Below are 27,411 nucleotides of genomic sequence, written 5' to 3'. Positions count from 1 at the left end.
AGTGTTGTGTTGCAGGGATTTCCCATTGCTCTGCCACTTCCCAATCAGTTTAAGTCATACAAATGTTTTCTAAACTTTTATTGTATCACTGCAATAAATCTTTAACAGTAAAAAAAAAAAAGACCCCAGGTGATTCAAGGTGAACAAGACTTGGGAACGACTGCTCCCACACATTACCTGGGGAGCTTTAAATACCTCCAGAGCCCAGGCCCCACCACTGAGGTTCTCATTACGTGGGTCTGGGGGTGGGGATACTGGTACAGCTTTAAAAGCTCCCAGGTGATTCTAATACACAGCCAGGCTCGGGAGCCACCATTTCACAGTCCACAAAGTTCCTCCATGAAAGCTTTCTCACTTCATCCTGAGACACGCTCTGGGCTGGCTTCACCATCAATCCCATTTCTCAGATGAGAAAGCAAAGGCCCAGAGAGGTCACAGAGCTTGCCTTAGGCTCAGAAAGAAGCTCTGCACTCTTCCAAATCCTGCTCTAGCTCTCCCTCCTCCACCTGCTCTGACAGTGAGTCCAAACACCTCCTTAAGTCTGCTACAGAGGGTGTCCCTCTCGCAGCTCACTGGCCAGGTGGGAAACACTTGCAAATCCTGACCCAAGGCTTGGGAGTCTGGACAGAGCCTACAGGGGCTAACCAAGGCCTTCTCCCATCCTGCCCCTCGCAGACCAAGAGGTGATTCCGGAAAGCCCATTGCCCTTGGCAGGCTAGACACTGGGGCCAGGATGCCCCAGTCATCCATACTGCCCCACTTCCAGTCTCACCTATCCCCCTCCCAAGTCAGATCTGGTGACCTATAACCAGGATGGAGGTACAATTTTCCATCCCCACTGGGCACTTATGAAAATAAAAGGGATGCTGTCAATAATGATGCCAGGAGAAAAGGAGAAAACAGGCTGCACAGTCACCCTCCCCAGCAGGGCTCAGTCTCCTGCACCCCGGCCTGCTGCACCTCTTATACTTCCGCTGTCATTCCTGCCCGATGAGGGCAACCACTGTGCAGCCTTGGGCATCTTGTTTGGCCTTTGTGACTCTCCATATCGTCTTCTAGGATATGGGGATCATAAAAATCTCCAGAGTTGTGACAATGAAATGAGATGATGCCCTTAAAGTGTCTGGAACACAGCAGATGCACAATAAACAGTGGCATTTATGGTTATTAGTTCACCTAAAAACAGAAGCCCCACGTAACACACACACACCCCTTCACCCTTAGACATACTGACTCATGCAAATCTGTAGTCACATACACCAGTGTATGCACACACACTGCCACCTACACCCACATATGAGTTTGCCTGCTGTCCCCCCAGGGGATACCCACGGTCCTAAGTGGCCACAATCTCCAGTGGGCCATGGCCCCCAAAGGGCAGCATGCTCCCCACCTGCCCACCCACCTCATCATGCTCCCTCCTCCCTTGGCCCTAGTGGGCCTCCCCACTGCAAAGACTCCATACAGCACATCCCTGCAGCCGATCCAGTGGCCCTTGTTCATCTGGCCCACTGCCCAAGCTTCACCAATGAGTCCAGGAGAATATAAAAGGGAGTTCATCATCCTTGCACAGGCATCACTCACGTTGAGGGGCACCCAAGGTGCCCCCAGTATCACTGAGGGGGTATCCTGCTGCAGAGCTACCCAGACCAAGAGCACACAAGGACCCACATCCCAGTGTGTCCAAATGGGATGCACCACGACTACCCTAGGGGGCCAGAGCCTAGGGCTCAGACCTGGGGACAAATCCTGCTCTACCGAGTTCCATCTATGGGAGCTCGGCTCCCTCACTTACCTTCCCGGAGCCTCTTTTCCAATCTGTAAAGTGGACCCATTGTCCCATCCTCCAGTGCTCATTCCATTCTATTCAGGACCCTGCTCAAATGTTACCTTTGCAGAAATCCATCTTCTTTCTTCATTTTATTTGTTTCTACTTCATGTTTTCTTTCTGACATGATCCATTGTTCACATATTTATTTTGTTTATTGTGTCTCCCCATTAGGATAAAAACTCCAAGAGATTTTTAACTCTCACTACTATATACACAGGGCTTAGAACAGGGCCAGGCATGTCCTGGGAATCAAACTGGTGTTTGTTGAGTGACTGCGGAGACCGCAAGGAGTCAAAGATGGTTTCTGTAAAGTGCTCAGACCAGTGAGCCTCAGGACAACCACACAGGGCAGCTGGGGCTGTTCTGTTGCTCCTCCTGGGGACGTCCAGATGAACCCCCAAGGGACCGCTCCTCTGCCAAGACCCAGGAGCCCCTTCCTCCACTCAGGATGACTTACCATCCGGGAAGGCACAGCAATTTCCTTGACCCTAAATCCTCACACCCCAAAAGCCTGGAGTAGGACCCTGTATGGCCCTGGCCCCGCCCCCTCGGGCCGCGACCCCTCCGCCTCCCAGCCGTCCCCTAAGGCGCAGGCCCACTCCCAACCCAGACCCTGCCATACGGGCCTTTCCCCAGACCCCCCCCCCATACTGGGCGCCCTCAGCCTGCTCCCCACTCCCACCATGCAGCCCCACAGCCCCACAGCCCCACAGCCTCAGGGCCCACCCTGGCCCCGCCCCCTAAGGCCCTCCTGCGGCTCGTCCCAGGCCCCGCCCCGCGCGCCTGCTCACTGGTGCACTTCTTGACGTGGCTGCCCTTCTTGAGCGCGTGGCGGCTCAGCTTGCAATGGAAGTTGTCCTCCCAGAACTCGGCAAACCAGATGTTGCGCCGGTTGTTGTCCAGCGTGCGGCTGGAGAAGTAGCGGTCAAAGCCTGGCAGGGAACCAGGAGGTCAGGGCCTCGCGCCCCCTCTTCCCCACCTGCCCCCAAACCTTCGGGCTTCCCCACGGCTTAGAGAGGGCCCAGGCAAGGGGAGGGAGGGGGGGAGCGCATCCGCTGATGCGGGGCCCAGCCAGAAAAAACAAAATGTGGAGCGTTTTATTTCATTCAAAATGAAAAGAGCTGTATTAAGTCCCAGGGGGAGCATGTGTAATCTTACAACTGCTGCCTTTATGGAAGAGTAGTACATGATGAGGAGGTTTCCACTCTTTTAACCACCAAAATGCTAACATTGGGCCTCTTTGAGAAGGAGCCATTTGGGGGTCCTGAGGTTAGACAGAGGCTCGTGGGGGCTGCCTAAACCTGCGAGCACCTGAGCTCTCTGGTTCTGAAGAGGAGAGGGGACATGAACAGGCAGGGATGACCCAGGTATACAGCAAGTCCAGGACCTCAGTCTTCTCCCTTCAAGTCCAGGAACTTCCCCATCGCTGATAGACACAGCCTCCTACTCCACATGCTCCAAGAGACTCATCAACTCTGCTCCAAGCCCAGAAAATCCCATCCCAGGGCAGGCAGGCTGGCGGTGAATAATGCCTTCTCTCTCCTCCCAGTGCCCCTTATGCACTGACTGTTCCGTGTAATGTGCAGTTGGCCAAACTGCTTGGGACAGACCAGAAGGCCTGAAATCCCATGGGGCCTGAAATCCCAAGTGGTGAGCTTCCTGACCACGGCATGGTCCAAGTGGAGGCTCAGTGACTGTCTTGTCAAAGCTGTGGAAGAAACGCTGGCATTGTTGGGGCAGTGGTCAGGAGCAGGGTTTACTTTGGCACCACTGACATGTTTTGTTGAGGGGGAGTGTCCTGCACATTGCACAGATTTAAACGGCAGCCCTGGCCTCTACCCTCCTGATGCTGGGAGCATCTCTCCCCAACTGCTACAACCAAAAACGCCATTGCCAACTGTCCCTGGAGGTCAAAATCACCCTGAGATGAGAACCACTGCTCTAAAGACTTCTTTAATGTCCTAGAGAGATAAGGGACTTGTCAGGCAAGTCCTGGTTTCAAATCCCAGCTCTGCCACTTAAGAGCACCATATGTCACTTCCTACCACCATTATGTCATCATCTCTCTGAGCCTTAACTATATCCATCTACTAAATGTGGATAAAACTGTCTTACAGGGTTGAGGGAAACTAAAGGAGATTCTGTAAGGAGCCTGGCATTTCCAGGTACTAATTCCTACATTTATTATTATTTTATGTTTATTCTGGCTTGGGCCAAGAGGGACAATATGGCAACTTCTGCTGGCTGTGCTCCCTCTGCCTCAGGGTCAATAGAGGACACTGCTGTGTGACCTTGAGCAGTGCCTCCCCTGCTCAGGGCCTCAGTCTGTTGGAAAGTTCAGTGCAGGCAGATGTCTGCAGGCCTTTCCTGCTCATCAGCGCTGGATTCTATGGAACAGAGCCAGGGCAGGGGAGCCCTAGGAGCCTGCCTCCCCCGTGGTGAGGACAGTAAGGTCCCTGCCAAATAAGGGCCACTAATGGGAACTTCACGCCTCACTCACAGCAAGGTTCTGGCCAAAGCAGTTTGTTCCTACCCAGGGTGACTCGGTTCTGCCACAAGAGGAAGGGATGCTGGGCAGGGTAGGCCCAACCCCAACATCACCCAGGACCTGCCAGACCCAGCAGGCTCTGCAGAGGACCCTGCCCCAAGGCACAGCACCCTCTTCCTGTCACCTGCTGGCAGCTCCTGGCCCCCTCCTGGCAGAGGCACGGCAAAGCCTTGCTTCTTCAGTCCTAATCTGGGAGAAGGGATGGGAGTACACGGGAGTGGAGGAGAGGCCTTGAGAAATGGGCCTCCTGCATGTGCTATTTGTCTCCACACTGAAAAATATCCGAGAAGGGAAGAAGAAAGGCCCTGCGTCTGGATGTGAACCTGGGTGTGAATCCTGGGAGGCCAGAAAGGCCTCCCAGCCCAGAATGTCAGCACAGAGACTGGACCAAGGAAGGAGAAAGACAGGTTGAGGGAAAATGAGGAGCAGGAGCAGAAGGGAGTAGGGGAACAATAAGAAGGAACAGCAGAGACGACTGACAGGGCTGGGAGGTGAGGGTGCTGGGCACACGGTACGTGCTTGCTGGGCCTACCTCGCACGGACATCCTCTTGGGGAGGATGGTGACGGCGCCCTCAGCCACCTCCTCTAGGTGCAGCACAGGTGCACTCTTGGAGCCCCAGCTGTCCGAGCCCATCCAGAAGAAGTGGCCTGTCTGGTTGGCCTTCCGTGCAGCCTCCAGCACACGCCTGTGGGAACACACACCAGCCCAGCCCAGCCGTGTCTGCCCCCACAACTGCCCCCACTCTGGCCACACCTGTTAGTGGGCCCTGGGCTGACTGCCTCTGCCAGGCACACACCTGTCCCCCTCACATCCCAGGCCTGTTCTCCAGACTATGCCTGAATCCCCATCCCTGGCCCACAAGAGCCCAGGGCACAGAGCTGCCCTGGCACCCATGCCTGTACCACCCCTAGCCTACACCTGTCCATGGGCCCATGGCTACCCCTCTCATCCACAGCTGTACTCCTAGGTGCTGCCTGTCCCTGGACCACACTGCTTACAGGCCCAGTGGGCTTTCCCAGACTCACTCCTATCCCCTAGGGCCACATCTGTCCCTGCAAAGACCACACCTGTTTCCCTAGTCCTATACCTGTTCCATGTCTGATTCAGGCCCCCAAAACTACATCTGCCCAGTCCCTTCCTCTCAGGTTCATGCCACACTGGCCCTAATCTCAAACTCGTACCCCTTGGCCCTTTCTAACATTTCTATCCACTGTGAGACACACACACACTCCCCTCTACACCCTTACCCTCTGCATTCACTGCTCCTCACCAGCAGTGCCCCCTCCCTATCCCATCTCCTTCTGTGCCGAAGTCCAGGTCCTTCAAAACGCTATTCCCCATACCCTCCTGGATAGATGGAAGGTTAAGGGACAGCCAGGTGCTTGCCCTGTTCCATCCTATTTGATAGCAGCCCCGCTCTAATCAGGGACCCTAGAGCCCAGCACAGGGCCAAGCCCACAGGACGTACTCAGTCAATGCTGAACAGATGCATGAACTAAGTGGCCCCTCAAAGACCTCTCCTCTAGGAGGAGAAAAACAAGGAGGGCTGGGTAGAATTCCCCAACCCAGCTCCTTCCTTGGGACAAGACTAGAGCATAGTGGAGGCAAGCAATTTGCTCAAGACCACACAGCAAATGAGAGGCTCAATACTAGAAACTGGCCAGGCCCCTCCCATGAATGAGGCCAGAGTACAGACTCCAGGGCTTGGGGGTGACTCCTGGGCCGGTGCTGGAGGTGGCCAGCTGGGGCAGGACAGCCTGGGGCTGCCAGGGAGAAACATGTCTCCAGGCCCAGCACCCACCCTTCCATCCTCCCTCATCTCCTGACTCTCATTCCTGGGCCCTTAACCTGCCGCAGCCCCAGGACACACTTCTGGGGCTGCTCTCAGAACCCACACCCACGTCCGTATTAATACCTGCCTGCATGCGGCCAGCTAGAGATGGCCAGAGCTCCCAACCCTCCATCCCTGCAAAGTCACCTGGGTTTATTTTTAGTTCTGGTTGCTTCTGAAAATGCATGTGGATTTCCAGAAATGCCAACAGCTGCCCCCCCCCCCCACTTGCTGTGGCTGCTCATTCCCTCCAGGAGTCAGGAAGTCAGCCTAAGACCTCCCTTCCCCAGTGCCACCTGGCAGATGGGTCCATCTGAGCTGAGCAGGAGGAGGCCTGGAGCAGATACATATTGGGGGTGGGGAGGATGGTGGGATCTGAGAGCGCCAGGCTTTGGGGTGGGGGTGGGGGCCAGAAGGGCAGGGCCTAGTGACATACTGAGGAAAAGAGCTCAGAAGGAGCCCTCCCGCCAGGAGCTGGCTGACCTCTCAGCAACAGGGCTGACCTGAGACATAATGGGGGGGGGTCTGTAAGCTTTGAGGGGGTCTGGAACAGCCTCTGTGCTCACTGGGAGGACGTCAGATGGACTCTGAGGACTCCCCTCCCCGTTCTCACTGCCCTGCCTGAGACACCCCCATCAGAACTGGTCCTGTTGTCTTCTGAGGCCTTAATGATCTTCCAAAACTTTCCCTCCATCCCTGCAAGGACCTGGCAATGTCTCCTGGAGGAAATCTATCTGTTGCAACTCAGGAGTCCTGGATGGGGTCTTTACGAGGTGGGAAAAAGTGTTGAAAAGAATGGGACCCAGGGTGACTGTTGGTTAGCAATAGGGAGGGAGCCACCGGGGTGTTGGGGGACAGGCAGCTCTGGAGGGGCAGGTGGACAGGGGAGGCCTGAGGGCACAGATGCCCGGACCCTTCAGGCCAGCTACCTGAGGGAGGAGGCCAGGGAGGACCACGTCCGCTGTCTACCTCTGTCCTCTGCAGATGCCACGGTGTGCCTCCCCTCAGGCTCTGAGCAGGGCTGTCCCCCCTCAGACTGGGGCTCCCTGAGGGCAGAGCCATGTCTCCCCTCAGACTGGGGCTCCCCGAGGGCAGGGCTGTCTCCCCTCAGACTGGGGCTCCCCGAGGGCAGGGCTGTCTCCCCTCAGACTGGGGCTCCCCGAGGGCAGGGCTGTCTCCTCCCCATCAGACTGGGGAATTGCAGGGGCCTGGCCCATCTTGGCCTTGATGGCCAGTCTCAGGTAGTAGCAAGGGAAAAGGTAGGAAGAAAGGAAGTGGAATAAGAGGGGAGCTTTTAAGTGCACCCAAGTTTCTGACTCAGGCAGCAGGGGCAGCTGTGCAGAGAGGTGGGCCGGCCTAGGCTTTCTGCATGGCATGGTCCTGGCCCCAAGTGTTGCTCCCTCTTCAGACGCAGACTGACGCCCAGGGAGGGGAGGACACCACCCAGTGAGTGTGCTCCCAAGCCAGGGCTACAGCCATAGCCCGGGCCTCTTCCTACTACTCTGGAGCTCAGCAAAGAAAGGAGGGAGGGGCTGAAATGTACTGGGCACCTCCTGCATGCCAGACTGCTCTAATCCCTCTGTGCACATTCCTGTATTCACTTCTCAAACAACATAATCAGGCAGGCATCATTAGCTCCTTTACTTTTTTAAGCAGGAAAGAGGTCCAGAGTGGTTGAGAAACTTGCCTGAGGTCTCATAGCTCATAGGAGGGAGAGCAGGATCAGAACCTCGTGCTCTGGCCCAAAGCCCACACCCTTAGCCTCCGTTAAAGCCCTAGTGTACCATCCCCCGTTAGCAGAATGGATATAGGAAACAGGGAGGGGGACAGGAAAGGTGCCCATTAGCAGCAACCTGTGCCCCAGACTGAGGGGTCTCCCAGCCCACACACCCACCCCTGCCCCCTGGATCCCAGGACCTGTGCCTCTCCCATGCCTGGCTCCCACCCCCCCACCTGCTGCCGCCTGCCCTCACCTGATGTCGTCCTCATTGGCGAAGATGATGACTGCCCTGGCATTTGAGGTTTCCAGGAGGCGCCGGATGATCTTGTCAAACTCTCCTGTCTTGGGCTCCCGTGGTATCTTCACCGACTGAGCGATGCACACGCCCCCTGCAGGAAGGGCACCGGTCAACCTGGGGTGGGCAGGGGAGCACAAGTCTCTCTCCTCCTCATCCCTCAACACATCCTCACTCCAGGAGACCAAGGCTGGGGGCCATCCTAGCTGCCCCAACCTGACGCCTAACCCCCGGGTCCCCATCTCTAGGCTCAGGTTGTATGGTCAAAACAGCCACAGTGTTAATTTTGGTTCCCTCACTCACCAGCTGGGTGACCTGGACATGTCACTTAAGTTCCCTGAGCCTTAGTTTCTCTCTATATAAAACAGGCTAGTAGCAAGAGGCAATACAACAACATGTTTAGGGGCCAGACTGCCTGTTTTCAAATTTTGTCTCTGCTATTTACTGCTGGGTGACCTCACGGTAGTTACTGAACCTCTCTGTGCCTCAACTACAGCTATAAAGATAGTAATACTGCTTACCTCTAGTTATAAAGCTAAGTGAGTTAGTGCATATAAATTCAATAGTATATGGCACATAGTTAAGTGCTTAGTAAACAGTTACTTTCATTGTAGCCACTTCATAAGTTTTTTTGGAGGAATAAATCTGAGAGAGAACAAATCACCCACCCTGGGCCATTAGTATCCCCCATATCCACAACCATACACACCTCTCCCCAGGCCCCTTGGTAAGAGCAGCACGCATGGCTGCTGACTTGTACTTCCACATCCTGGGCAGACGCTGCAAACCCAGCCACAGCTACAGTCCAGATCTTCCCAGGTTTCCCTCCAGACACTTGCAGGGCCCTCCATGTGGGGCTCTCCCAGCTCCCATCATATGCCCTGGTCCTGCAGGGTGTCTTGACACCACTTCCCCTTCTTATCTGTGGTCAGCTCTCCAGCAGGGATCTCCAGAAAGCCCAGAAAGGCCATTCTAATGAAAGGGCTTCAGGTGGTGTGAGTGGAGGAGCTCTGAATGGGTCAGCAGGTCTTTGGGAGCCCTCCTGCCTCTCCTCTGGCCCACTGCCCACCAGGCTGAGCCCTGGAGGAGGGGACAGAAGCCCATTTCCCTGCAAGAAGCCCAGTCCCCAAGCCTGTGGGAGCATCCAGGATGTAGTCATACACCACGGGGCCAATTCACACTCAGGCTGTGCGGCTCATAGAAACCCAGGAGCACTTGGGATTTCACTCAGTTCCCAGCTCTGCTGTGTCTCTCCAGTGTTGACAGGAGACAGGTGTCATTCAAGTACTTAAATCCCACCAGATGTCCTGGGTACAAAAGCGCTTGTAGATCACTGTTGGTATCATCCACCACATATGACAGATGAGAAAACTAAAGCTCAGAAAAGAGAAGTGGCTTGTCCAAAGCCACCCAGTTCCCTGCCCTTCTAGGGTGCAGAGTAGGGAGCCTCTAGGGCATAAGACCCGCAGAGCCTCTCGTGGCTCAGTCAGGGCTCAGCTGATGGAGAAGCATGAGGGATTATTCTTAATAAGGCCAGACCCTTTATCTAAGACCTTCCTCTGGGTCCCACTCAAGGGTCTAAGCCTACTTCCACCCCAAAGAGGATCCCTTTGGGACGCAGCCAATGCCTCAAACCAGCCACCTTGGCTGGGCACCTGGCTACCACCTCTGGGCACCCCTGAGCCTCCAAGTGGCCCTTTGACACATGCCAGAGCTACCTGGGGCTTCTTTCTGCACAGACTCCATGCACCTCTGTGTAAGGACCTCATCTGCAAGGGGCTCAGAGTGCAGGCAGACACAACCCACCCACAAGCCCTGTGGGGAGTGGGGCCAACACCCAGCTCCACCCAAGGAGGGGCCTCTATCCATAGGCAGGAAGGTGGAGACCAGGGAGGGCAGTCCAGAGGCAGTGTCCCTGAGCTGAGTCTTAGAGAGAAGAGGCATAAGCAGCCAGGTGGTGAGGCATTCTGGGGAGAACAAGGTACACTCACTAGAAGGGGGGCTTCTCTGTGTCAGGCTCCTGCTAGGCCTGGAGCATGAGACACACACACACTCTCACATCCCAGTCCCCAGGAAGTAGGCCCCCTGGTTCTCTATAGCAGATAAGGCAGTCAGGGCCCTCTGCCCCCTCCCCCCAGACCAGTACCCACCTCCCTGACTTTCTGCCTCTTCCAGGCAGGCCAAGCTCCTCAGATCTCTCCTAAGACACCCAAAGAAGTCCCAAGCACTGGAAAAAAGCATGGTTATCAAGAGCTCATGGTATAGGGAGAGAAGAAGCAAGGGTCCTTGGGCAGGCCTGGGTGCCCTCTAGTCCCAGGTCACAGAGAGACCCAGGGGGAGCTAGTCTGCAGGCCTTGGCACTGGCCCTGCACTATTGGTGGCCAGGCAGACGTTCAGCTCCCAGCCAAAACCTCCATATGGTTCCTTTCCAGTTAGAAAGTGGGCCAGTTGCAACATTTCTCCCCCCATCTGGGAGACAGGAGGAGGCGGCTTAAGGAGAGGGGTAAGGATGAGCCCCCTGGCTCCAGGAGGGAGGAGGGGGCCAGGGGGCGTGGCGTGCAGGGTGCAGGGAGGCAGGGATGGGAGGTCATTGTTCTTGAACAGGGAGAACCTCTCAGGTTAAGTAAGAGAGGTTTCTGGGCAGTGTTCCCCTAAGAATTCTGTGGGGTGGTCCTATCTGACCCCCAAGACAAGACTTTCATGCTTCATTTTGCTGGTTAAAGAAGAATTGGGTGACGCACAGGTCTGGCAGCTAGCATGTGAATGAGTCATGGAGTTCTTGAGGTGAGAGCATGGTCTGAGCAGAGTGAGATGTTCTGGTAACCACTAGAGAAGGCGGGGACTGGAGCAGGTTTGAGGGGGCTATGCAAAGCTCAGTAACACTAGTGAACCCTTATGGAGCATCTTCTGCATGTTAAGTATTATTCTGCAAATCCTACATGGATTCACTCATCTGAGGTCTGTATCAGCAAATCTCCAATTCAAAGATGAGGAAACTGAGGCACAGAGAGGTTAAGCAATCTCTCCAAGGTCACATAGAAAGTCAGGGGCAGAGTGGGTTTAGAAAGCAGGCCATCTGGCTCTCAAGTCCACCCCTTTAGCCTGTCCAGTGCATCATGACTGAAGCCATGTGGGGAAGGGGTGGGTGTGGAGTCAAGGGGACATGTGTGGCCCCTGGCATGTCTGGGCACATGGCCTGCCCCTGGCATCACTGCCCTCGGGGTGAGAAACCAGTGCACACAGAGCCCCTTTGCATCACTGTCCAGTTGTCAGCAAGGCCACTCAGGGGCCCCAGAGCCGGGAATAAGGGACTGGCTCACTGGGGGATCTCCTGGGGTGACACCAGGTGCCAGTGGAGTGGCACAGCACCTGCCTCAACTGCCCCTGTGCAGTCAGAGATTCAAGGGGCACCAGCACTTACTGAAGTGCCCACTGCATGCCTGGCACTCAATGAATCCTCGTACCCTCTGGGGCAAATGCTAACAATCCCATCTCACAGATGAGGACTGAGGCTCAGCAGTGCTAAGTAGCCAGAAGGTCACACAGCAGGTCAGCGGGAATGTCATCAGGTCCTAGTCCAGAGCCTCTCTTGGGCAGAGAAGGGGAAGGCGCAAGTTGCTGGGTCTCTGGTAACCGCCGTCTCCTGTTGCCCCTCCCCACATATGGAAAGACCCCAGGCCACACACCCAGCCCACCAGCCTTACCACATCCAGGCCCTGTGGCTGCAGCTCCATCACTGTGGAGACCATGGCTAGTACTTGCAGAGACACCCTTCCCACCAGGAAGTGATTTAAGTACCCAGGTCCTTTCCAAACCTCTACTGCTTTCTCCCACTGTCTCTCTCATTGGATAAAATAAGAACCATGAGTTTACACTGATAGTAAATATAATCAAATTAAACCTGAGTAGCAAGAACAAGCCACTCCCTATCTTTGGGCAGAGGCTGGAACCTTCCACCTCTCCCAGGCTCCAGGCACAGCATCTTAGAGGAGGGGGCACACAGGGATCTGGGGTTCCCCATGGCCCCCTTGACCCTCTTGGGTCCCCCTTGGCAAGCCCCTCACTCCACACCCAGCCGAGCACCCCACTGCCATGGGAGAGCTGCAAGCTCTGCTGCCCACCAAGCCAGGCCTCCACTCCAAGGGCCAGGGGCAGGAAGCCCAAGCACTTGCCAAGCACATGAGGGTAGGGGGTACCTAGAACTCCTGGCCAAGCTGTTCAGGAAACTGAGGAGACTAAGGCCAGAGGGGGGCAGTGTTTTTACCAGGGGCACACAGCTGCCAGGCACAGCCCACCGCCAGATGAGTCCCTCACCACAGCACCAGGAGGTTCAGATCCGGGCCAGCCCTCCGCCTGCTTCCCACCTGCACCATCACAGTGTAAGGAGAGCCACCAGATTAAGCACCATGATGAGTCCCTGGGCCCACCTCTCTCAGATTCCAGACTCCCAGCCCCTGCTCCCGGGAGGCCCTGCACTGAGGGCCCAGCCCACCCAGAACCGTGGTGGCTCCAAGCCTGCCCTGCCCTGTGCCAGCCCTCCTGCCAAAACTGATTGGTCCTTGCTCTCATCCCTCGAAGCCTCCCTCTGCTACAAGACAGCAGGACAGTGTGATCGAGGGGTGTCCACTGGAGCACTTTAGAGACCACGTGGTAGTGTCTAGGAAAGCTGAGTAGGCTGACTGCCCACGAGCCAGCGTGTCCCCTTCCACGTTCCTTCCCAGAGAAACTCACACATGGCACAAGGAGATGTACACAAAGATGTTCACTGCAGCACTGTTTGAGACAGCAGAACAATGGAAATCACCCCAGTATTTTACAACAGAAGAATGGATAAACTGTGGTGTGTTTGTATGATACAATATTATGTAGTTAAGATGAGTAAAACAGCTCTCTTGTATCAGCATGACAAAATCCTGGTAACAAAGTTGACTGAAAAAGCAAATTACAGCATGATCTGTGCCATTTATGTAGGATTTAAAGACCCCATATAACAAAGATTATTTCTTAAAAAAAAGAAAAGGAGGAAATATGGCAAAATGTAAATGCTTGATAAATGCAGGCCCTAGAACCCAAGCCCTACAAAACCTTTGGTCACTGGCGATACTGAAAGCGTTCTGGTGCTCATGTGTGCTGTCTATGCAGAACGCACCAGGGAACACCCAAGCGGCCCCTTGTTCATCTGTGAAATGGGACTGCTCAGCCGTTCCCAGCCCAGTGGCACCCACAGTGCCCTGGAGGGGGGCCTGTGGGGAGCCTGCCTGGGGCAGCCCTTCTCCCAGCCATCTAACTCCTGAAATCCTCCCTACCCCTGAGGGCTTTTACCTGGCCAGCCCACCCCTGGTGTGAGCTGGAACCCTGCGCCCCCCCCCCCACAGGCTCCAGGCACCTGCCCTGACTTGACTGACATGGAGACTCCACTTGCGAAATTTGATATTGGTTTCCTGTTGTATTTGGTGGTCTCTGTGCCCTTTCCATTTGCGGTCTGGTGACCTTTCCCAGTGTTCTCCAGGTCTCGCTGATGTCTACGAGTCCGTGTGTGCCTCCAACGGCACTCCCCAAGGATAGGGCCAGGTCTGCGTGTTCATTCGCTCATTTGCTCACTCATTCATTCAAGAGCCCTGCTCAGTTTCCTGGCACAATCTGTCCTTAAGAAATGACAGCAAATAAGACCCCTTTCTTGAGAGTTCATAGTCTAGTTGGGGAAGCAGGCCCAGGAGAGAGAATCAGCCTGAGGAGAAGTGTGAGGGCACAATGCCCCTGGCCAGCTGGAGCGCACCTTAGCCCAGGAAGGTCCCCGGGGTGCGAGGCCCTCTGCCCACTTCACACACCAGGCATTCAGCAACACACCCAGTCTCCCATGCTACCATTCCCTCCATTGAGTCAACAAATGTTTACTAAGCATCTGTCATGTGCCTGGCATGGTTTAGATGCTGGGATGCAGCACTGAGGGCAGAGCCCTACTCCTGTGTACCTTACACCAAGGGTGGAGTGATAAAAAGCATTATGGCAGCAGGGCAGAAGAGGAAGCGAGCAGGGTGATGTGGAGGCAGGAGGCAGGGCCTGCATCATCTCCTCACCCAGTTTCATCCTAAAGGACAGACAGTACCGGCTGGGCTTGATTTATAGGCTCTGCTCTGACTTTCCTGAGCGCTGCCCTGCCTGAGAGCAGGAACTGAAAACACTCTGGACTTGTAAATCCCACCCTCACTGCTGAAATGACCTCGTTTTTCTGTCCTCCACTGCCTGGCATTGTCTGTGCCCAGCTCCCTCCAGCAGCACAGACACCCCGGAAGCTGTTTGAGGGCTCCAGTACGGAAAGCTAGAGGCACTGAGGGACTCTGAGGGGGAGTTGTTGGCTGGTTCCCACCTGCAGGTGTCTCCTGACGCCCCAGTGGACTAAGGCTCGGGGTCACTGCATCTGTGCTCAGCTTCCTCCTCTTCCCTGTACCTCCCCCAACCCCCTAGCAGACTCTCCGCACTCCACCTGCCTGAATACATCCTCTCCCCATCCTTCCAGGCCCTCTCTCCAGGCAGACCCAGATCCCCTGCCTTCATAGTGCCCCCTCTTCTGGGCTGTGCCCACCCTGGTCAGACAGAAAGAAGAGGCCTCCCACCAGAGCAGCCTGCTTTGCCCATGCCCACCCCATCTAGGGGCCAGGCAGGGGACCTGAGCTCCCCTGTCCCTCCCCTGGGCTCTCAGCCATGTCCACCATCCCTCTCCCCCTCCCTCTCTCACTCTCTCACCTACCAGGGGACTTACTCTTGACAGGCCCTGAGGCAAGGATCGGACCCACCAAGGAGTGAAGGAACAGGGCAGATGAAGCCTGAGCCCCTCGGGGCAGGGTGACAGAGAGGGCACTGCATCCACACTCCTGGGGACTCAGCACCCACCCTCTCTTGCTCTACCATCCAGGGCCCTGGGCTGGCACTCTGCCCAAGCAGCACCCCGGCCACTGGGCTCCAGACTAGGAGGGAGAAAAACCCTCCTCCAGACATGGAGAACTCCCCGGGGGCTGAACCATGCAGGGGGTGCAGCAGATCCAGCCTCTCAGTCGCAGTCCCTGGGAGCAGTCACAAGAGGCCCCAGAGAAGTGGGCTCCTGTGCTCTTTTCCCTTTTTTTTTGTCTTTTTTAATTTAAAAAGGGAGAAAAACAATGAAAAGACAAATCCTAGGAAATCAAGTGGAAAAATCTACATTATGGCAAAATGTGAAGGCAGGAAATTGCAATATGGAGGGAAAAGGGGGAGTTGTACCACCTAAGGGGGGCCCCCCAGGCTACCCTAGGCAGAGAGTGGGGGGAAGGCATGAGGGAGGCTGGGAGTTACCCTGGAGACACACACACACACACACACACACACACGCATGCGCGTGCACACACACACTGTCCTCCTTTCTTCCCAGTCCAAAGCCAGGCTGGCCGGGATCTGCTCTCAGGAAAGGGAGCTAACTCAGCGGGGTCAGTGACTAACATGGTGCTACTTCGGTTTTCAACTGGGAGGGAAGCCCTTGTCGTAGTAGATGGAGCTGTGTAGCAGACTCCAAGAAGGGGCTGGAAGGGTGTTCCGAGGTCACGAAGGTGCCCAGGCCTGAGCCCCTAACCTACAGCCATTCCAGGTGAGCAGGGCAACGGGGGACAGTGAGGGGTGGGCCTGGCCCCTAACTAGCTCTGGCTCCAGCTGGGTCTCAGCCTCCACAGGGAGCTTGGGGCCTGGTGCTTGAGGGCTCTGGTTCACAGCCATGCTCCCAGTTCTACTCCCCACCAGCCAGTCTCTACTTCAACCTCTCTCTGAAGTACAACTCCGCCTGACACATGGCTCCCTGCCTACAACCCTCAGTGACTCTCTATGTGTGTGTGTGTGTGTGTGTGTGACACTCAAGGCCTACATCTCCTCCTCAGGTCTGCAACATCCAGCCGCACCCTGGCCCCTACCAGAATCTGCCTTCCAACCACATCTGCTTCCCCAACAGTCCTTTGCAGAGGCTGCTCCTCAGCCAGGAGTGCCCCCAGATGGGGCTCGTGAGTGACCCGTGGGCTCTCCATTGCAGCCTTTTCCCCACTGGGCCTCGATTCTCTCCTTGGTGTCTGCCTTTCTGCTCAGCATGCAGGCTGACCTGCTCAGGACAGGCAGTGACCCACAAATCCTGGGTGAATGAGCCCTGGAGGGCCTGGCTGGCAGGGATGGACCGGGCAGCATGGCAGGACCTGCTAGCACCAGCATGGGCAGAGGCTCTCCTGGAATCCCAGGTCATTACCTGCACCTGCTCAAACCCTCCCACCTCCTTTAGGAGACTCCTGAGCCCTGCAGCCCCTGTGACTTCCCCTCTGAGCAACCACCTGGTCACACCGAATGATAGATGTCTGTGTGCACAGGTGCTGGGCACCCACTTTGTGACTGGCACCTACTTCATGCCAGGCTCTGGTCTACAAAAATAACCCATGCACTGTGTCTGCCCTTGTAGGACTCACTTGTGAGCTTCATGCACACATGTGGGCTGGGCATTAAGCACACCTGGACATCTCTCTCAGTCCTGCCTGCTTTTAGAATTTTCCTTCTCCATCAGGATGCAAATTCCTTGCTATGAGCACTCAGGACATATGCATATAAAGGAACAACAAATGGAGAAAAGTATACGATAGCCATGCAACTGGCAAGTCCTCAAGGGCCCAGGGTCTGAACACAGCTGGACCAGTAGAGAAGGGCATGAAAGAATTTCACCCTCCTGCTGTAGCCAGGGCAACCCCAGCCCACTGGAGGCAGGGGGCCCTCTGAGAGAGATTTGACTGGAGCCAGGAAGACTCAGAGACCAAGGGACAGTGAGGGGGAAGACAGCCACCAAGATTTCCTGCCTGGAGGTGTCTCCCTAATGTATTTCATCAAAGATTTGTGCAAAGCATGAAATTGCAGCTATGTTCAGCTTCCCTGTCCCTCCTGCCTGAGGATGAGGGTGCTGGCTTCACTGTTTCCTGGCTGTATGACTTTGGACAAGTTACTTAGCCTCTCTCAGCATCAAGCTTTACATTGGCAAAATGAGCAAGGACTTAAACTCCACCTGGTGGATCTGGAGCGAGGGTCAGATTCAGTGGGGTCAGTGATGGCCTTGGCACCTTGGGGCCAATTCCTCTGGGGAGTCAGGGCTACTCGAGCAGAAGGACAGGAGCTGGGAGGACAGGGATGAGAAACTGTCCCTGGGGACAGGATTCTGGGAAGAACCCAGGGCCATGGCTTAGAGGCCCAGGGACTGTCCAGGGCACAGTACACATGCTTCCATCCCTGACCATCTCAGCACCTCTGCACCACCACTCCAAGTCCCCCAAACATACACATAGCAACACAAGCCCTCCGGGATCACGTACTACACACCACCACAACCTCACACAATCACACAGCCATAAGCCCTCACATGGAGACACTCAGCCAGCCCATCATGGGCATGAACCCAGGAACAATCCCGCATAGCTTCATAGCCACCAAGACATGCACGTGGCCACACACAGGCACAAATGCACAGTCCACCACCCCCACACACATACAACCCCACAACCACAGCCACACAAGCTCACACAGTAACCACAGTGCCTCACACAGCCATGCTCACCACACCCAACCTCCCACAGTCACATCCTACGCATAGTCACACAGCCACAAGCTGTGCATACCGGTGCACAGGTCACGTGTCCACACCTCCATGGAGCCACCAGGCCAGCCTGACCACAGCTTGGCACCATTAACACCTCCCCTTTGCCACCGGTTCAGGAGTGGGCTAGTCGGGGGTGGGGGCGGTTAGTGACTGGATAGAGGGGCACAGCACCTGTGTCATCCAATAACTACTCACCGAGCAGCCTCAGCAGGCCCCCACTGAGGCCAAGTCCTGTCCTTCCCCTGAAATCTCCCTCTGCCACCAGGCCTTCCACTCACACCTAGCCCTGCCCCAGTGGAAAACTGGGCTGGATCCAGGGTACAGGGGGTGCAGGCAATCAAGATCTGGCCTGGTGTGACTCAGCCCGGACACAAGCAGGGCCCGTGTCCCGTCTCAATCACTTACTTGCTTTGTGATAAAAGCCACTTTGCCCAACGTCTCTGAACCTCCTTTTCTGCATCTATAAAACGGGATGGCATTACCCCAACCCCCTCCCCTAGCATGTGGGGCTGTTTGAGAATTAAAAGGATCACCTGTGGACAGGGCATTTTGGGGAAGGAGGCTCAGGCTTTGAGGGACCAGTCAGGGCAACTGTGGGGCTCAGAGCCCCTGAGCTAAGTGCTGCAGGGCCCCTCCCCGGAGGCTGCTAGGCAGTGGCAGTGCTGTTCAGAGCTGCATTATTCATGGTGCTCAGCTCTGAGCAGAGGGAAATTTGCTGAGTGATCGATCTAATATCTTAACACAAACCCATTTAGGCAAAACACCTTTGCAGCAAGAAAGGCAGGAAAAAAATAGGAAGGGAAGCTACAGCACTTGGAGGCAGGTGGCAGCGGGAGGGGCCTGAGGGGGACAGGGCCAGAGAGATGGCTGGTTCCTAGCCCACCCCACCCCAAGCCTCCCCAGGAGACCCCTGACACAGCCCATCCCCCCAGGCCTCATCTTCCCCACTGCTCTCAGTGGCAATGCCCTGTGTTCCTCTCCTGAAGGAATCACACCCATTCTCAGATTTGGTTCAGGGAGGACAGAGAATCTGCCCAAGGCTTACACGAGGCAGGAGCCAGCTGGTAGCCAACGCAGGACTACTGAGTGTTAGCTCAAGAGTCCTCTGCCAAGGAGCCGCTTACAGAACAAGAGCCCCGCTCCAGTGACACACCTGGGGGTGAGGCCACATAACAGCTCCCCAGCCCGTGCCCAGCCTTACAGCCCACACTCTGCCATAGTGGGACCACTTTCTCCGTTCACATTTTCCCACCCTTTAGCCTTTGCTGGTCCCTCGGCCAGAAATACCCTTCCTGCTTCACCACCTGCCTAACCCCACCAAGGGGCTCAGTTTATCCTCCTCTTTCCCCACAAAACAAGCCAGATCCTTCCTCTCATGCTCAGGGCATGAGGGCTGGAGTCAGGCTGCCGGGTTCAGATCCCAGCTCTGCCATTTCTTAGCTGTGACTTCAGACAAGTTACTTACCTTTCGGGGTCTCATCTCCTTATAACAGAGTGTGACAAATAAGTGAGTTAATAAATGTAAGGTGCATATAACAGTGCCTGGCACGTTAAGTACTTGGTATTTCCTATTATTATAATATTATTGTCAGTTTCCGTCACTGCCCATAAGCCCCTTCAAGGGGAGGCTGTGTTTTCTCATTTCTAACTCACCAGTTTCCAGGAGAGTGCTAGACACACAGTAGGTGCTCAGTCAATGTTGGTTGAACTGAACCTACTTCCCAACAATGTTGTCCTCCTGGCCTCTTCATCACAGACCCCTCGGGAAGAGGAGCCAGCACTGGGCTGGTGGTGGAGACCCTGTGTGGGGCAGGGGCATGGAGAAGATGACCTCTGGCCAGCTCCACCCCACAGCAGGAACCAAGGCTCAGTCAGGCAGGGATGGGCCAGGGTTAGGGGCCAACAGACAGGCCTGTGGTTTGGCCGGAGAGGAACAGGGAGCTGCAGACCAGGATGAAATATTTAGGAGCCCACATCCCCAGAAAGTAGAAACTGACAAGCAAAATGAAATGTTGAGATGTAATTACCCAGGCAGGCCAAGCATGTCTCCCTGCCGGCGGCGGGCTCGGCACCCCCAACCCGCCACCAGCAGGCACTGGTTAAAGAAGTCCTCCTGGATGCTCTCCAGCACCAGCCCACAGCCCCCTCCTCTGCAGGCCAGGACAGTGGGGGGATGGCAAAGAGCACAGCTCTGGCTCCACCAAGCTGACCCTCTCAATGGCAGAGCAGGACATGCAGAGAGCTGGGGGCTGGGGCCAATCTGGCACTGGATGTCCTGGGCAATCCATTTACCCCACCAGGCCTCAGCTTCTTCAGCCAGAAAATGGGCCTGCTACCCCATGCCTGGGCAGGGAGACCCAGATGGAGCATGGGAGGGTACTTCCTTAATCAGCCTTGGTGAGGGACAGTAGCAGGGTGGCAGTCTCCCGCAGTGAGGAGGACAGTGGATGCCGGCCTGGCCCAGTGTACTCTGAGAGGCTTCTTAGAGCACTGGGCTACCTGGGACTTGGGTTAGTGGGAGCTGATGGGCAAAGGTCAGGAGCTGAGGCCCAGGTATATGCTCACCCCACCTAAAACACTGCCTCAAAGGCTCTCCCTTCTTTTTCAGGGAAAGCCTTGGGACCCCACTGCATGGGGGCCTGCTTGGCCAGATCTGGGAGGGACAGAGGGGGTGCCCCAGGCCTGGATCCTGGGAACAGCCTTGAGCAACCTCAGGAGGGCATCTCGGTGGAGGGAGCTAGGGAGGGGTGCTCAGCGGGCCCTTCTGCACACCAGATGCTCCTTTCCGATCTAAACCAGGGTGCAGCAATGGGCAGTGATCTGCCTAAGGCAGTGCAGCATGTGCCACTCACACAGATGCTGCCCCAGACCCTCTCCAGGCTGGCTCAGTGCCCCTGAGGCAGGTTCAGCCTCACCTGGCTGCAGCCAGCTGACCCCTCAGGCCCAACCCACTGTGCGCCCCCAGAGCCCAACGCCTGCACGTAAACCACAGCCTGCCCACCTGGCCCCTCAGCTCTCCACCAAAACCCCAGTCCCACCCCGTCACTCCCCTCCCTCACACCTTCAGTGGCTTTTGCCTCCCCCAACCCAGGCCTGGCCCTGTAGCCTCGTCTCCCATCACTCCACACTTCTGACAGCACCTGTAGTCCCATCACACCCCAGGGTTTCCCTCTCTCCAGGCCTTCGCTCTGACTTTTATCTCTGCCTTTGCATCCAGTTCTCCTCCCCAGGCCACTCCTTCCTCAAGTTAGGGCCCTTCATTCCTGATGATTCGGCTCATGGCCCACTCCTCTAGGAAGCCTTTGCGGGTGTCCCCAGGCTCCTGCCTTGGGTGTGTACAACGACCCAATGTCTCCACCACTGCACTTAGCACAGGAATGGAAATGACTGGATTAGCTGCCTCTGCACCCTCCAGCCTCTGAACTCCAGGGAGATGGCCACTGCTGGTCACAGGGCACTCACTGATTCAGCAGCAATTTACTGAACACTTCCCAGTTCCAGGTGCTGTCCTAGATGCTGTTGGTGTAGCCATTAATAGGACAGACAAGAATCCTGCCCTCATGGAGCTGACACCCATCTATGAAATAGACGACAGATACTGAGGAATGAAGAATGAATAAATAAATGAATAAATGAGCAAATAAATTATGAGCTGGCCTATCATCCAGAAGGTCTCTTGGCCCCTTCTCCAGCTCCTGTCCCTTTGCCTTCATCTCTTGTCTTCCCCCACTCACTCCCTGCCCCGTCCTCGGTCTCCAATCTGTCTCTTTCATGCACACACGCACACACACACACTCCTCCATTATTCCATAGCCCCTCAATGTTCATTCAGTACTCACATGTTTTCTCATTAACTTCTTCCAGTCAGCCCACATCTTAGGTAACTATAGCCATTTTATAGGTAAGGAAACTGAAACTGAGCCCCACAAACCAGAGGTTAGTCCCAGCTGCCTCCACCTTCACTTTCTTCAGCCCATCTTCTCCCTCCCATCTGCCTTTCAAACTCTTCTGGGGTGACTGGCAAGTTACCTCCTCTCTCTGAGCCTGTTTCCCCATCTGTAAAATGGGGCAGGCAGGGCAGGCTCGAGGAGACGCTAACCGGGGCCCCTGCTTCGCCTCCCACTCCACAGCCCCGGCTACGTCACCCCATGCTTTCGTTCTCCCCCCTCCCTCTTCTCTCCTCTTGCTTGTCCTGCTTCCTCCCCCCAATCCCAAGGCCTCCCCAGGGCCCCAAGACTTCTGTAAGATGGTCGTTAGCTCTCCTTCTGCCTCATTAAAAATGAGAATTTACATAGAATATCCATATGATCATGCTGTCTACAGCAAAATGGGGCGCAGATACAATGCTCTGTGCAAGTCAGGGAGAAAGAGGTGGACAGTCACGATAGGAAACGGGAGAAGCCCAACCAGGAAGGGGCCAAGTGCTCACCCTTACCCTTGGGGTCTGAGGCCTCAGAGGCAGCCCCTCAACCCCTCCAGCCCTATTCAGTCTTTTCAATGGCTAATTCACCATTTCTGTCATTCTTACAATAACCAGCAAAGTAGGGGCTACAATTTTCCCCATTTTATAGATGCTGAAACCAAGAGCCAAGAAGAACAGTGGCTTGCCCAAAGACAAGCCCAAATAAATCCGTGGCATTCAGGGAGGCCGGCAGCGCTCTGCTCACCCCTCATGTCAGTCTGCTGCTCTTTCAGGAATCCTGCCTCCCCCTCACTCTCCCAAGGAAGACATCATGAACAAATTGCATCATGCAGCTCCCCTACCCAGAACACCCCCCCAATCTTCCAAGACAGGTCCACCCATTCCTCAAGACTCTCCACCCCTCACCTCTTTCTCAAGGATGCTCCTCTTCCCACCATTCCCACTCTGGCCCCCCCACCCCCAACAACAGTTTGGCCAGATGCTGAGATTTTTGGAGACAACTGCTTCCAAACTTCTCATCCCAGCTATGTAACTGCATTCAGACCTGCCTCAGTACAAAAATTATTCACAACAGTGCCATGAATTTGGCTAAAAAAGAACTTGATAACAAAATTGAAGGGAAGGGACCTGCGCTTTACTGATGTGGATTCATTGCGACTGATAAGAGAACTGGCAGTTTGCTGGGAACCAGAGTGAACCAGGGCTTCCCCGGATGTCTGGCCCTTAGGAGAGTGCTGCTGTCCGTGGTGCTGAAGCCCAGAGTGTCTGGGCAAACCCCTGCTCTCGGTCCACATGCAACCTAGGAGCAAGTCCTGCAAGCTGCGGTTTCAAAACACACCCCAAATCTGTCCCTTCTCACCACCCCAGCCCCCAGTCCAAGCCATCATCCCTCACGGGCCTTCCTGCCTCAGCCCCACAGTCTATTCCCCACACAATAGCCAGAGGGAGCCTAGAATCCCAAATCTGTTCACATCCCTCCTCTGTTCGCAACCCTCCAGTGGCTCCCATTTTGCTCCCACTCAGAGCAAAACCAAAGCCCTCACAGTGGGCCACAAGGAATCTTCCCCTTCCTGTCCTACTTCTCTCCCCCTCACTCATTCTGCTCCTGCCTCTTGGCTATTCCCCAAAGGCCAGGCAGGCTCCTACCTCAGAGCCTTTGTACTTGATTCCTCTGCCTGGGGCACTCTTCCCACAGATGTCCACATGCCTCACTCCTTCACTGCATTTGGGGCTCTGCCCAGTGTCACCTCTGCAAGAAGGCCTTCCCTGATCACCTCATATGAAACAGTCTCCCCTACCTGCCCTGTTCTGTCCACTCATGCTGCTGTAGTCTTCCTCACAGCAATGCCTACCTAAAATTATATCACATACTGATGTATGTACTTGTTTACTGTAAGCTGCCTCTGGCCTTCTCCCCAAATGTAACACACAGGCCAGGGATCTTCATACGTTTAGTCCACTGCTGTATTACCAGTGCCTTGGGTCAATGTCTGGCACACAGTAGGTACTCAACAAATATTTATTCAGCAAGTGAATGAATTGCTGCACAGAGGCAAGGAATGAAAGGGCTGAAGAGCAGAAGAAAGAAATGCCCCCACTCCCCTCCTTACCAGATCCAGCCCCACAGAGCAGGCTCTGTGTGATTTAGAGGCCTGGATTCTGTCTTTGTGAGTCCTTGAAAACCCCAGGAGCATGAGGGGAGCCAGCCCTGGAGGGGTGACCCCCACGACCAGGGGATGTGCACCTCTCAACTCTGGGGCCTGTATATCCACTTTTAGACAGGGCCTCTCACAGGCTCATACACGGCCACCGTGATTGGTGACTCCTGACCCACCCTCCCCACACACACACACACCATATACACACATTCCCCACCTCAGGTGCCGCTTCACCTCTTGCTTTCCAGGCCCTGAGCAGAACATCTGGCCTTTGTAGTGGTGGTGCTCCCAGGTCCATTCATCTGACAAACCCCCAGCATGTGCCTGGAGAAGGCCAGGTGAAAGGACTCAAATACCTCACTGAAAGGACCTTCCTTCCCTTAACCTCCGGAGTTGCAAAGACTTAAGTGCAAACCCCAGCCCTGCCACCAAGCAGAGAGAGCCTAGCAAGCCATTGGGTGGTCTGGGCCATAGTCACCTTCTCTGTAAAATGGGGACAATTCTCAGGGTGGTTGTGCAGGGGCCAAGGCTGGGGCCAGGGCCTGCAGCTTCTGTGAGGATAGTTAATGAGACGTTCTCTGGAAACATGTGTATTAAAAAAATAGGAGGTTCAGGGGTCTTCACACCAGCCTAGCCAGTGATAGTGAGTGTATCGCATCACTATAGGATACAACTTTACACGGGAGCTCATGGGCACTGCTGTGAAGACTAAAGCAGAGTAAGAGGACAGAGCAGGCCTGTTGGGGCCCAAAGGCTCTGGGAGGAGGTGGGGTGGGTGGACATAGAATGACAAGGTAAAAATGGCTGTGGTCATCGCTCCGTGTGTCTGTGTGCACAAGCCCTTTGAAGAAGGCACACAGCCCCCTCCTGGTCTTGTGGATGAAGAGCTGGAGACTCAGGGAGGGAAAGTGACTTGCCTAGGGTCACACAGGAATAAGGGATGAGGCTCAGACCAGGAGCCAAGCCAGGACACTCAACAGCCCCATACCAGCCTGAAGGAAGAAGCCTCAGGGCGAAGAGGGAAGAAAAGATTGAGCTCACAGAGTCCTTCCAGAGCTGTAGGGAAAAGAGGGGACAGGGCTGGCTTTAAGGACATTGCTGAGCAGCTCAGCATGGGGGACATGGAGAGCTGGGAACCCCACCTCACATAGGGAAACAGGCTCAAGTCCAGCAGTCAGCAAACAGGTGAAGAGGGCTTCCTGGAGGTCAAGGCCCGAAGCTGGGCTGGGGAGCCGCAGGTGGGGAAAGGCCTTCACCACTTGCTCTTTAACAAAGGGGAAAAAATCAGAAGGGATCCCCCGTCCTGGGAGCCTGGGAGGATAGAACCCAATGTACCCCCAGTAAAGAGGCGTTCACAAAGGAAGGAGAAAGAAACAATGACAAGGGAAGAAAATGGTGTTCAAACCAGGTTTAGAGATTTATTTATCCAAAGGATCAGAGTTGAAGAAACAAAAGAGGCTGAAGGGGCTGAGGAAATAAGTTGTTGCTGATGTGGCTACTCTGGATCAGGTCTGCACCCAAGAACAAGGGGCACATTAGAAGCCAGAGGCCAACTCCATGGTGCCCAGACCTCCATGTGGTGAGGACAGATAGAAAATACAAGAGAGATGGGTGAGAGATGTGATGACCCATGTCAGGGGGACCTCAGAGGTCCCCGACCCCGACCTTCACATTGGGATAAAGCTGAGGCTCAGAGAGGCAAAGCAACCAGCCCAGCATTACAGAGCCACCCTGACACAGAGCCAGGGCTAGAACTGGGCCCCAAGGCCCACTCCGATTAATAATAGGACAACTGACACCACTGGCAGCTTGGTGCTCAGTACAGGGTGCAGACTATGCCAAGTACTTTATATGTATTAACTCATTTATTGCTTGCAGTAACCTATAAGGGAGATACTGTTAATATCCCCACTTCACAAGGTGGAAACTGAGGCCCTGGGACCTTAAGTGACTGTTCAAGGTGACACAGCTCACGGCAGAGCCAGCATCTGGGCTCTTAGCCCCTCCACTCTACTGTATCATCCAGAAAAGGACAGGATTCGGAAGGCCAAAGCAATGAAAGGGCTGCACCCAGCAGAGGGAAATTTTTCAAACCCCAAAGAAATATTCCAACATATTTCACAAAGGAGGCCAGTGAAAGAAAATGTTGCTTCTTGTCCAAGAGGGAAGGGAGGGTAATTTAAAGCAAAAAGGGCTTGGTATCTAATGTCTTCTTTCCTCCTGTCATTCCCGTCAAGCTGAGACGCACACTCAGATGGGAGTATGCTCCTGTCATGACAGGCTGGGTGAGCACATCAGAGACAAGTTAGAGAGAACAGGAGAAGTGGCCAGATGACACTCAACCCAGGAGAGTCACAAAATCAAGAAGTGTCAGCACCTTGCCAAAGGCCAGAGAGGCAGAGAAATCAGAGTGGACAGGCGAAATCCCCTGGGCAGCCCAGGCAACCTCAGGGTTCATCTTTACAGCAGGACAGAGATTGACCTGGCAGTCACCAGGCAGTCACACTGACACCAACACCTTGCCAATCTCCAAGCACCAGCCAGGAGACCCAGCTGGCATGGGGTGGGCCTTCTGGTTCAGCAGGGGGTACCCATGCCAGGTCCACTTAATTTCTACCCTCGATAGAGTGACGAGCAGCAGAACAGAGGAGCAGAAGATTCGATGAGTCCCAAGTTCAGGGTAGCCTGTTCGATAAGCTGGAATGGTGGGGACTGGCTGAGGAGCAGAACCCTCTTCCCTCCTACATCCTTAGAGAAATGGCAGGGCATGTGGGCTCTGGCTGCTGGATCCCTGGGCTATGACTCCAGGAGGGAGCCAGAGGGAGAATGCAGAGGTCACCCTGAGAAGACGCTATAAGCCAAACACTCACATAAACCAAGCTGACACCAGTGGCAGGAAGCCTCCCTGCTTCCAGCTCTGCCAACCCCAGCTAATTTCAACCACATTTTATCTGCTTGGGGTGAGAAGGTTGCATGCTCCAGGTTCTGTCCCCATGCAATTGGCCCCAGTCATCCTAGAACCAAAGACCAAGCCCTGAAGTGTCACCCTCTGACACCCACTCCTTTAGGCCTTGAGGGATGTTTCATTTTTCAGCTCTCCTCTGAGAGAAGCACCAAAATAAACAGTCTCTGGCAAATGCCTAAGGGTATTTCCAGAGGGGCCAGAATTATGAAGCACAAGCTGCCGTCACATAAGCCTTTGCTCATGAGGATGCCTGGAGTCAGGGGCCACAGACTGTGAAGCCACAGCCCACAGGACATCAGAGCTGGTCCTTAAGAAGCCAAGGCACTAACACTTACAGATGAGAGGAGGAGCAAGCCCCAGAAGAGCAGTGATGCCCCAGGGTGAACGGCTAGTCATCTGATCACTCATTTCTTCATTCTGCAAACATCTATTGAGGCCCCACTGTGTATAAGGGAGGGCAAGGGGCACAGAGCTGAGCGGAGCCTGTCCCTCCTCAGC

The 27,411-nt window shown here is 55.0% G+C and overlaps 1 protein-coding gene across 6 annotated transcripts in view; it reads right to left on the bottom strand.

The window, feature by feature from the left end:
* The window catches only part of GRM4 (glutamate metabotropic receptor 4), a 119,436-nt gene that overhangs the window by 28,933 nt on the left and 63,092 nt on the right, over nucleotides 1–27,411 (bottom strand). For all 6 annotated transcript variants that reach the window (XM_036887087.2, XM_036887083.2, XM_057493931.1 and 3 more), the window contains 3 exons: nucleotides 8,186–8,321; nucleotides 4,912–5,066; nucleotides 2,623–2,763 (listed from right to left, as the gene is read on the bottom strand). In XM_036887087.2, the coding sequence (XP_036742982.2) occupies nucleotides 2,623–2,763; nucleotides 4,912–5,066; nucleotides 8,186–8,321 (432 nt within the window). The remainder of the gene's footprint in view (nucleotides 1–2,622; nucleotides 2,764–4,911; nucleotides 5,067–8,185; nucleotides 8,322–27,411) is intronic.

This window comes from Manis pentadactyla, chromosome 16, assembly GCF_030020395.1.
Source record: "Manis pentadactyla isolate mManPen7 chromosome 16, mManPen7.hap1, whole genome shotgun sequence".
NCBI lineage: Eukaryota > Metazoa > Chordata > Mammalia > Pholidota > Manidae > Manis > Manis pentadactyla.
This window is presented reverse-complemented; position numbering and strand designations above follow the sequence as displayed.